Source organism: Pipistrellus hanaki (genome assembly GCF_964339955.1).
Source record: "Pipistrellus hanaki genome assembly, chromosome: 10".
Taxonomy (NCBI): domain Eukaryota; kingdom Metazoa; phylum Chordata; class Mammalia; order Chiroptera; family Vespertilionidae; genus Pipistrellus; species Pipistrellus hanaki.
Window position 1 is genome coordinate 56149629 of NC_140512.1, and position 12314 is coordinate 56161942.

General features: G+C 43.6%; 1 protein-coding gene across 1 annotated transcript; it reads right to left on the reverse strand.

The window, feature by feature from the left end:
• Positions 1-668: 668 nt before the first annotated feature.
• On the reverse strand, positions 669-11957 carry GARIN1A (golgi associated RAB2 interactor 1A; the record flags this gene model as incomplete). Its single annotated transcript, XM_084897661.1, has 5 exons — positions 669-860; positions 6457-6575; positions 8753-9002; positions 10484-10671; positions 11805-11957. 5 exons carry the CDS (start codon positions 11955-11957, stop codon positions 671-673), a joined length of 900 nt encoding a protein of 299 aa, XP_084753787.1. The 3' UTR covers positions 669-670.
• Positions 11958-12314: the final 357 nt, after the last annotated feature.

Genomic DNA, 12314 nt, shown 5'->3' on the forward strand with positions numbered 1-12314 from the left:
CACATAACTCAGTTGCAGGCTCCGCCCCGGCCTGGGTCCTGGTGAGGGTGCATGCAGGAGACAAGGAATCGATGTATTTCTCTCATATGGCTATTTCTCTCTGTCTCTCTCTTCCACTCTCTCTAAAATCAATGGGAAAATATCCTCATGTGAGGATGAAAACCAAACCAAACCCCCGCGACCCTCGGATGCCCTCGGATGCCCTAGCCTCTTAGAACCACGGCCTGGGGCTGAGCATTTCTTTCACTTTGGACCCGGAGCAGCCCTGCCTGCTGTCCCCTCTCCCTCTGAAAGAGGAAGTTGGGTATCTGGCCTGGCCATTTCCTCTGGACTGGCTTCTTTGACTCTGCTCGGCTGCTTTGGGATTTTAATTGAAGAACTTTCCCCCCACTTATTTTCCCATGGAGTGAGCTCCTGCTCCCAATCAGTCCTTCCCTGCAAACCCCACTCCCCCCCCCCCCCCCCCGCCCCCGCCACGGCCCTCCCCTGCACCCTGCCTCGGCCATAGCACAACATACAACAATCCGGGGTCCACTTGGAGGTTTATTGGTGGAAGTACAGAAGCACCTTGTTTTAGACCCCATCTCATTCTCCCATGGTCACGTGGCCCACAGTGGGAAATCAGCATGATGGAGGCGGTAGCCAGGAAGGTCGCCCCGTGTGGTAGCTGTCAGGGTCCCAGCAGGTTCTCTCCTAGAGAACTGGCTACAGGAGCCCGTGGTAAGAACTCTGGACTCTCTTGCTCCCAGAGGCTGTGGCCCATCACGGCTCTCATAGGTACATGCAAACCGGCTGAAGATGCCGCCGGCGAAGGTGTCCTGCTGTAGCTCTCGGAATCCTTGATTGTAGTGGCCTGTGTTCTGTGGGAACCCAGGAATTTTGGGGTCCTTGCAAACAACAGAAGAAAAAGAAAACATGGTTAAGATTTTCATTATGAAAACTGCTTTTTAATTATGTCTTTCTGGCATGAGTGGCTTGAACACGGACGTGACTATGGAAATGATGGGCAGTGAAAACACGTACAGATGGGATGATGTATCTAAGAATGACTTGAGTGGAGAAAGCCAAGCAGGAGGGGGGCTGGAGCTAAGGCTGCTCTGCTGAAGTGGAACCAACACCCCTCCAAGCCTTTGGCACTGCTTTGATGTGTGGAGAACCAAATGTGTTATGGTTCAAAGGCAAAACCGGAGCCCACTGCAACCTGCCTGGAGTCAGCATGAGTGCAAAGGAAACCTTCAGACAGTTCTCCAAAACATTGACGACTTAAAAAAACAACCACAACGGGCCGGCTGGTGTGGCTCAGTGGTAGAGCATCGACCTGTGGACCAGGAGGTCACGGTTTGATTCCCAGTCAGGCTACATGGCCAGGTTGCAGGCTCTATTCTTAGTGTGGGGCGTGCAGGAGGCAGCTGGTCAATGATTCTCTCTCATCATGGATGTTTCTATCTATCTCTCCCTTTCCCTTCCTCTCTGAAATCAACAGAAATATATACTTAAAATCACAACCACTTAGAGAACTGGCTACAGGAGCCTGTGGTAAGAACTCTGGATTCTCTTGTTCCCAGAGGCTGTGGCTAGAAAAACACACAGTGTGGTTAAAATTTTGTAAAATTTTTATTCCTAATACATACTTACATTAAGTGAAAAAAATAAAACTATAATAAAACACCAAAACAAAATAAAAATCCCCCACACTGTAACTATTCAGAGATAAATGCAGCGAGGTTTTGTTTTTTTAAGTGAAAATAATTTCGCTAAAGACTGGCAATGTGGTTGAATAATCTAAAAAACAAACAAACAAACAAAAAACACCTCTTTGCCACAAAACACCTAGAAATGTAGATAAAATATAGTTAACATAATTTTAAATGCATTGTTGAACCCACAAAAAAGTTTTTAAAAAAATCCTAAGGGACAAAAATGATAGACTAGCCAAATGTGAGCTGAAGCTAGGGCTGCCCGAGGGGCTTGCCAGACTTGGTAACCGAGGCGTGGTGACACAGGAGCTAAATCGTGTGCCCTAGCCACGTGGGGAGTTACTGAGGTATCTGCATAAATCCTGGACTTACATAGCACCTTCTCAGCAAAAGGGCACACCAGAAAGAAACCCATCCAGTGCCATAAACTCGTCTATATCAATCTGGATTCTGGGTCCAAAAGAAGCCTCTTCTGAAAATTCGTATCTTTGGGCCTGTCTTTGTGCTGGTTTGCAGTCTGACACATGGCCCAACCACTCCCAAGCTGAGAAACTAATACAAAAAATGTCTCCAGAGCCAGTAATATCTCTGAGCTACCTGGCAGAAGCAAGCTTACAATGGTTCTCCCCCACTTCCCAATTCAGCAACATGAGTCCCACAGATAATGGCCTGTTTGAGAGAAACTCACGAAGGAAATGACAGCTACGGAGAGCGCCAAGACCCACAGGACTCCGGGGTCTGTGTGTGAGGAAGCAGAGAGGCAGGAGGCATCTGATGGACTTTAAAATCTCCCCAGATTCTCAGTGGAAAGTGCAACAGGCAAATTAGAGAAGAAGAAAACTGGAAGTAGAAACTGGGGTCCTTCCATGATAAAGTCAGTCTCAAGGAGCAGAAGCAGGATGTGCCTTACCAACTCTCAGAACTGTCAGAATACTCTCGCTGGCAAGGCACAGCCTCATCGTAGGGGAAAACCAGTGGAAATGGAATACAAATGGAATAGAACAGGAACAACAGAGCCAAAGGAAGGAGCAAGGTCAGCTAAAGATAAGAGAGAGGAGGAGCATAGTCCCCGAAGGTCATTAATGCTTCACAAAAATGACACAAGAGGAAGCACTGGAGCCAAAAGCCACTCTGGCCCATCTGTCATTCTCAAAGGTTGAGAAAAACCATTTCACATAAAAATAAATTGCATCAAAAAAAGGATCATAATCAAAACCCACACAAAGTCATATAAGAAAAGATGCAAAATATAATAAGTCCTTAAAGACAATAAAAGCACACTAAAAAGATGTGCTACACATCTTAGCCAGTTGCTCAGTGCATAGGCCCTTGGACTGAAGGGTCCTGGGTTCAGTTCCAGTCAAGGGCATATACCACAGTTGCAGGCTCGATCCCAGGTCCTGATTGGGGGGCATGTGCAGGAGGCAACCAATCACTGTGTCTCTTTCACATGGATGTTTATGTCTCTCCCTCTCTCTCTAAAATCAATCGATCCAAAATTATGTGCAATGTGTTAAATGTGTCTGATACAATATTATTGTTTTCTTGTATTTTTACATTTCTGCATAATTTTTTCTGAAACTATTATTTGAGTATGACTATAATGTCAATTTTGAATTGTATATTTTATTAATAAAATAATTTTGCCTTCTTTAAAAATAGATAAATAAATAAATAAAATAAAGTCCTGGATCCAATGAGGTTTAACACACCCCCCCCCCCCCCACACACACACACACAAAAAAAAAAGATGTAGTGTAAAATGAATGCAAACTGCAATCTAGCATTTGAAAATAAGCTAAAATAAATTAAGAAAATGATAGAATATATAAAAGGACATAAGTTAAAATTTAAAATATTGATAAATGTGGTGATAAAATGAGAAAACAATTAGACATTTTAAAAGAAACAACCACTATTTCCAAAACAAAGCCAGAAAGAATGTAGACAGCGCCTGGGAAGGCCCACGATCAATTACCAGCTGCCTCTGGTGGTGTCGGCAGAGCCACGTCCTGGATACATACCTTGCCAGAGGTAGGTATGTTGTCAGCCTGACCTTCAGCTCAGACACCAGGGGGTGGGTTTCGTTATCTACGTAAGTTCAACCGGGAACTGACACAACTATCCGGGCTCAGCCTGGAGTGACAATTACAAAGAAGCCACAAGAATGAAGAATTGCAGCTTGATCTTTATTTTTTTTTTTTTTTTTTTATTTTTTTTTTTTTTTAAATATATTTTATTGATTTTGTACAGAGAGGAAGGGAGAGAGAGAGAGAGTTAGAAACATCGATGAGAGAGAGTCATCGATCAGCTGCCTCTTGCACACCCCCTACTGGGGATATGCCCGCAACCAAGGTACATGCCCTTGACCAGAATCGAACCCGGGACCCTTTGGTCCCCAAGCCGACGCTCTATCCATTGAGCCAAACCGGTCTCGGCGCAGCTTGATCTTTAACTATGATTTCACATAATTTCCTTTGTCTTAATGCTAGTAATACTTCCTGGTATCATGCTGTATATAATAAAACATGCTGAGTTAGCTCTGGGTCACTGTCTCTCCATCTGAGGACAGCACCCCACCTTGTCTCAGTTTTACTTAAAGTCTTAGTGTCTGTCTCTTTTTTTTTCCCTTTTCTCAATCCCCAGCTGTCCCTACTCAGGATTCGTCCATTCTCTAGCTGTGCTAGTCTCGGCTAAGAGAGAAAACTTATAAAAGAACACAAGAGCAAACAAGCAAAGCACATAATGCCTTAAGAGAAATAGAGGGATAGGGAGAAGTTTAAAGAATAAAAAAAAGAAATTAAAAAGAAAGGGGATATATATATATATATATATATATATATATATATATATATATATATTCTATATATATATATTCTATATATATTCTATATATATATTCTATATATATTCTCTCTATATATATTCTATATATATATATATATATATATATATATATATATATATCTCAAAGATAATCCAACATACAAATAATAAGAGTACTCAAAGAAGAAAAGTTTGCAATTAAAGAAAACCATCTTAAATTAGAAAGAAAAAAAGAAGGTGTGGAAAGTACGGATAAAGGCAGACTGTGACCTGGGAGAATTGAGTGAGCGTGGCCTCCACTACACCCAGAGTGAGTCAGGAAAGCATTCAGAGAAAGTCCTTTGTATGTGCTGCTGCCTCTTGCTCCTCAAGGTGAAAGAGAGGGACTTCCTGGGACCACCCAGAGCACTTCTGCTGTGATCCTTTGGGGACTGGGAGACCCAGTAGAGATGGGCCACAAAACATGGAGGGTGGGAGATGGGAGAATGGGTTTCTTTGATGATGAAGTGAAGTTGCTTCTGTGTCCCTAGAGGCACTGTCCTCTCCAAAAGCCAGACAAATTCTGGGAGGATATTATTGAGGACCAGATGCAGAGAGCATGAGAGCGAGAGCGAGAGCGGGAGCGGGAGTGGGAGCGAGAGAGAGAGAGAGAGAGAGAGAGAGAGAGAGAGAGAGAGAGAGAGAACACCAGCCTGGAGTCATTGTAAACTCTACTCAAACCCTTAAGGGATGAGAGACTCTGACAGCTAGTGCCTGGGTAGCATGGACCCCTGCAGAGCCAGTGCCAGAGCAGGGCGGTGGCCAGGCGAAAGGGAGGTCTCACAGCATCACCAGAGTTGCAGGCAGGGGAGCCAAGTAGGGGACTTCAAAGAACCCAAGAAAGTGCCAAAGAGAAAAAGTCCAACTTAAAATGAGTAAACAGAAGGAGAAGAGGAGCGACTCTCAGGGGCCATCTTACCAGGGGACCAGGCTGAGGGAAGGGAGATGTGATCAGTTCAGAGTTTTATAGGTTTTAGGCACTGGACTTTTTAATTTCAGAATCCATGTTGCTTATGCTATTTAAAGGGAACGAAGGCTCTTTCATATTCTAAGAGGGACTCCCCATGCTATGGGGCCTGCCCAGAGAACCAGTGTCTACTCAGGAAAGAGGAAAATTTCTCCCACTAAAAACGTATAAAGGAAGACAAAAATAAATTTGCATTTCGATGATACTCAAAAGTCGAACTTGTTCAACACATTGGCTGCACGGTCTTGTTTTGGGTTTCTATCACTCATTACAGAATCTTAGTAAATTAGTGAAACTGGAGTCAGCAGTGATGTCCCCATTGGGTTACTGTCTCTACTTCACAGAAGAGATAGATAAGGCAAAGAGAACTGAGGACTGTCTTATCCAAGGGACCCTTGTGAGTTGGAAATGTAGACAGTCAATATCTATCTCCATGAGCCTGCTTTTTTAGCTTACCCTCATTCTTCTACTGAGCACCTTCCACATGAAAACACTGGGTTTTGCCCTAGCCAGTTTTGCTTAGTGGATAAAGCATCAGCCTATGGACTGAAGGGTCCTGGGTTCGATTCCCATCAAGGGCATATGCTCAGGTTGTGGGCTCAATCCCCAGTAAGAGGCGTGCAGGAGGCAGCCCACTAATGATTCTCTTCGTTGATTTTTCTATCTCTCTCTCCCTTTCCTTTCCTCTCTGAAATCAATAAAAAATATATATATTTAAAAAAGAAAACACTGGGGTTTGCCTAGACTATTCAGATCAATCAGCCACAGACCCGGTTTTCAAGGACAGGCTTACAATAACATTAAGGGGAGAGTCACACGCATAACTGTCTGGAGGAAATATAAAAGGGCAGCGATAGATTGACAGGTGTCACTGACCCCGCCCATGGCTCTGTGCTGTGGGAAGGGGTGCTGGCATGGAGGACCCACCTGTCTTCTGTGAGATGGTCTCTTCCTGGGAAATGTAAGAAAATGTCGCTAGTCTGCTCGGCTTTCCACAGCAAGGAGTTTTCGCTGGCCTGGGAGGATGGCAGGAGGCTGCTTTCAGGCTGGATGGAGAAATTGACAGTTATAGGACCAGGTCTCCCTCACAGTTCTTGGCCTCCTCCGGCCAGAACCTGGAAGGAACTCTCATGAGTCTTCCAGCCTAGTCCTGGGAACCCGTTCCTTCAATATTAAGCCCCAGAATCACCAGACAAGAACAACGAGGCCCTCTCTCCGAGGAGCTGCTGTGGCGACTCTGCCCTGAGCACCAGGTCTCACGGTTAGGAACCAGAGCAGTAGAACTATAAAAGCTGGCTTTTGAAGTCGGTGATGGCGTACCTAAAGCACACAACTTAAATGAAAGGAGGAAAGTGTTTAGGAGCCTGAAATCTGAAGGTTTGAGGCCACCCAATCTATCAAGTCTTTTCTTTCCAGGGTTTTACCCGAAGCAGGTCCTGAGAAAGCCTCTGTGTGTTGGGGGCAGGAGCCTTAAATAAACTAAAGGGAAAAGCAAATTCTTGGGGGAAATACTGCAAAAACTTGTGATACAAGGGTTAGAATTCTTGATGTGTAAAAAGCTTTATTTTACAAATCAATTTAGACAAACCAAGGATGCCAATAGGAAAATGGCCAAAGAACAAACCAGACCGTGCATAAAGAAAAAAATATAACAATGTTCAAACTCATCAAAATCGAACACGTGCTACTTTTTTAACCTATAATTATTAGAAAACCTTTTTACTTTTTAATGCTCAAGTGTGATAAGAACACAGTGATACAGAACTCTTATATTATGGGTAAGAGTATAATTTAGTATGAACGTTCTAGAAATAATCTGGCAGTATGTATCAAAAACCTTAAAAGTGTTCATACCCTTTGAATTCTACTTCTTTTTATCATCTTTTAGATTCTTTATTGTTTAAAATATTGCATATGAATCATTTTTTCCCCATTGACATCTCCCCTCTCCTTCCCACCCCTGACCCGTTGAATTCTACTTCTAAAAATCTATTCTGAGTAAACAATAAAAGCTGAGGACAACACTAGTACCTATAAATGCTTGTGTTACCCTCCTACAGGGGTGGGGAATGAATGACCCATGAGCCGTATAAGGCCTTTGAAATCATTTGATCTCATCCTGACAAGGCATTAGGGGTGAATTAATTAAATGTTTGACCAAATAAAGCAGGCTAATGTTTAAGGTGATAATTTTGTATAGCCCTCGAATGATGCTATAAATATACAATGGCCCTTCGCAGAAAGAAGTTTCTCCACCCCTGATGAAAAGTTAGAAACAACTCTAAATTTCAAATTTTAGCCCAGTCGAAGTGGTTCAGTGGCTGAGCGATGACTCAGGAACCAAGAGGTCACTGGTTCAATTCCAGGTCAGGGCACATGCCCCGGTTGCAGGCTTGATTCCCCAGTAGGAGGTGTGATGGAGGCAGTCAGTCAATGTTTCTCTATCATCAGGTTTCTATCTCTCTCACTCTCTCCCTTCTTCTCTAATATTATTAAAAATGTATTTTAAAATAAATACATAAGCAAATTAATATCTGATTTTAGGGGGATGAAGTAAATTTTAATTCATTCATACAACTGAAGAGTATAAAATTATCAAAATGATATGATGTATAAGAAGAGCTTTTAAGATATATGTATTGCCCTAGCTGGTTTGGCTCAGTGGATAGAGCATAGGCCTGTGGACTGAAGGGTCCCGGGTTCGATTCCAATCAAGGGCATGTACCTTGGTTTCAGGCACATATCCAGTGGGGGGTGTGCAGGAGGCGGCTGATCAATGTTTCTTTCTCATCGATGTTTCTAACTTTCTATCCCTCTCTCTTCCTCTCTGTAAAAAAATCAATAAAATATATTTTTAAAAAATAAATAAAATAAAATGAAAGACTAAAAGGAAATATGCCAAATGTTCCAAGTGATTGGTTGGGGCTGAAGAAAAATGGGAACGAATTTTCTGTAATTTTCTAAAGTAAGCATTATTTCTTTATGATGCTGAAAAAAAAATGAGCAAAAAAAGGAAGACACTTTTGAGTTAAGTACCGTATAGCTCTTTTTTAGAAAAACTAAATTAATGTGCTGTAATTAGTGTGTGCATATTACTGACCCTTGAAAATGGTCTTCTCATTCCCCAGGACACTAGACTTCAATATTCAACCCTCACAATGGGAGGCAGTACGCCCCCACCTCCTCCCCTCCCTAGAGATCTTGGAGGCAGGGCCCCACTCACTGTGGTTTCAGTGGAGCTGCAGGGCATCTTGGGCACCAGGCAGTGAGTGAACTGGATTCTCGGGTCTTTGGTGGTGGTGGACAGACCTTTCTGCAGAATCTTCACCAAGCGGATCCAGAACTGAAACACAGTCTCCGGGTGCTTCTCGTGGAGCTTCATGTAGTAGATCTTTTCAGTCACTGTCCTAATCCGCAGGATGCGTTGGAGCCGGTCACAGATTTGTAGCTCCACAAACTTCAGGGGGAGAATCCTGGATACAATCAAGAAATTGCCATGAGCCCAGGATTTGAATCAGTCATGCTGGTACCTACTGAGAGCGTGGCTCAGCCTCACTGGGCTCCCACCTCTGCTTGGGGAATGCACAGGGCAGAGTGCTTGTGGATGACAGTGGGATGATTACAAAGCCTGGCTCTTCTCTGATGTCCAGGGTCTTAGTTATTAAAGAATCTGCCCACATTAATAACAACGACTGATAATTGATGTAAACTATCTCTTTTAATCCTGACTACTCTTGATTAAGAAAAGATAAGTATTATTAATTCCATTTTACAGATTTCTTGAAACTGAGACTTAGAGAAAGAAACTAAGTGATTTGCCCAAGATATTTAGATATTTTTTTAATTTATTGATTTCCAGAGAGAGAGAGAGAGAGAGAGAGAGAGAGAGAGGAAAGGAGAAACATCAGTTTGTTGTTCGACTTACTTATGCATGCAATTGGTTGTTTTTGTTGCTGTTGTCAATCCTCACCAGAGGATATTTTTTTCATTGATTTCCAGAAAGAGTGGAAGGAAAGGAGAGAGAGAGAAACACTGATGTGAGAGAGACACATTGATTGGTTGCCTCCCTCACATGCAACTGAGAGATTCAAATCAAGACCCTCTTCACTCTAGCTTCTGAGCCATTATCAGACAGGCAATTGGTTGCTTCTTGTATGTGCCCTGACTGGGAATCAAACTTGCAACCTTGGGATATCAGGATGATGTTGTAACCAAATGCACCTGCTCAGGGGTGCCCAAGTTTATTTTTTTAAAAAAATATATTTATTTAACTTTTTCCACTTAGATCTTAAGTAGGAACTGGGACTAAGATATTCTGACTCCATTTCCAAGTCTCCTTCGCCCTGTATCTGATTAACTGTTGAAAGAGTAAGAAGGGTAGATGTCTCCAATACAACCAGGATTATTTTTTCAATCTCAACACCTCTTAATCCCATTTGGCTTTCACACACCTCACTTTTTAAAAAACCCTCCTAAGGTTTTATTGACAAAATAAAAATGAAAGCCAAAATCCTCAAAAACTAGGCTGAGACAGACTGATACTCTACCCGAAGCACCAAACACGGTGCTTGTTCTGTATAGATACGAATAATACCTGTTAAATGAATGAATGGGGTTCTGTGCAGTGTATACACTAAGGAACACTGTCCTTTCTTTTTTTTAAAAAAATCTTTTGTTGATTTTTTAGAGAGAGGAAGGGAGATGGATAGAGAATTAGAAACATCAATGAGCGAGAAACGTCGAACAGCTGCATCCTGCACATTCCCTACTGGGCATGTGCCCACAACCAAGGTACATGCCCTTGACTAGAATCAAACCTGGGACCCTTCAGTCCGCAGGCCGATGCTCTATCCACTGAGCCAAACAGGTTAGGGCTGTCTTTTCTTTTTATCTAAAGCTCAATTGCAGTCTGTCAATCCACCCTCTCCAGTCCCTCCCTGAGGCCTTCCTTTACCTGCTGAGGGTGATGACAGGAGCACAGCCAGGTGTGTTGCAGGTGGAAAACTGACCATGGGGCCAGGTGACGTTGGCCATCAGGAGGATGTTGGGGAGTGGCAAGGAGGGCACTGAGGACGTTACCCCAAGGATCACGGTGGTGGTTGAACCTTCAGAGACATTCATCCAGTGCCCGGACTTAGTGACCTAGAAATCAGCCCAGGTCCTTGGGTCAGAGAAGCAGAAGACAAGAGTGGAAGGATACAGATGCTAGAAAGCAGCACTTAAAAAAAAAAAAATGGCCGGGACCGGTTTGGCTCAGTGGATAGAGTGTTGGCCTGCAGACTGAAAGGTCCCGGGTTCGATTCCGGGCAAGGGCATGTACCTTGGTTGCGGGCACATCCCCAGTAGGGGGTGTGCAAGAGGCAACTAGTCGATGATTCTCTCTCATCTATGTTTCTAACGCTCTATCCCTCTCTCTTCCTCTCTGTGAAAAATCAATAAAATATATGTATATTTTTAAAATGCCCATGGCTAGTGTGATCAGTGGTTGAGCGTTAATCCATAAACCAGAAGAAGGTCAGGGTTTGATTCCCAGTCAGGGCACATACCCAGATTGGGAGCTTGATCCCCATTAGGGGGCATGCAGGAGGCAGTCAATTAATGATTCTCTCTCATCTTTGATGTTTCTATCACTCTTTCCTTCTGTCTGAAACAATAAAAAAAATTTTTAAAAATATATTTTATTGATTTTTTACAGAGAGGAAGAGAGAGGGATAGAAAGTTAGAGACATCGATGAGAGAGAATCATCGATCAGCTGCCTCTTGAACACCTCCTTTTTTTAAAAACAACAACAGAAAAGATAAAGAAAGCAGCACTTCACCATAGTGACAAGCTTGGAACATGCCACACTGAGCGGGGCATCACCTATTTGGTGGATCTCCCCAAGTACACAAGCTCCTTGACAATAGGAACGCTGTGTTGTCCTTTTTCATATCCTCTGCATCATCTGACTTTAGAAAGGATGCACTAGTAAGAAAAAGCTGAGGGGAACCAAAATTACATTCTGCCATCTTTGGGCAGAAGAAGCCAGCACAGGTCTCTAATGGTCTGGAAGAAAGATTGTGCAAAGAAAGTTCCAGAAGGGGAGGAGAGTGAGGAAAAACCCCATACTGCTACAGGCACAAACAGTGAACTTGAGACCCAGATCCTGGGGTAGCAATAGCTGGAATGGCTTCTTTCTCCTCCCCAGGGCTTTTAAGGCCACAGCATTTCTGGACCGAGTTCTAGAAACAGGATTTGGAACGGGAAAGAGCTGGCCTGAGCTGCCCATGGGTACCTGGATAAAGTTGCTTTCAAACACCGCAGAGTGGGAGAACAAGTTGAATTCTGGAGAATGAATCAGTTGACAAAGAAGGCCATCTTCCACCCCAAGCTCCACTCCAGGGCCTGGTTCCCTGACCTCAGCAGGGAGGCCCCTGATTTTATGCATTGACTCTTGGGAAGAATGGGCTGGGGAACATCCCGGGGCTCCACACCACCAGCCCGACTGCAAGGTGTTGTGTGACCACTGCTGCCCACCCTCCACCTCCACAGCTCCTCCTCTCCTCCTGACTGGCAGGCTGTCCTCCCGACCAGGGAGGGCCGGCCTGCCAGCTCACAATGGCAGGAGTGACATCAGTAATGTGGTGGCAACAACAGGAAAAGAAAAAAAAAGAGGAAAGAACAAATTAGGGAGGAGCAAGGCTTTTCTCTCCCTTTTCTTACTCTCTACAAACGAGTGGTAATAAAGCCTATTCCGTTTTTCACTCAATCTCCCCGAAAACATGAGGACAATGAGTCTCCTAAG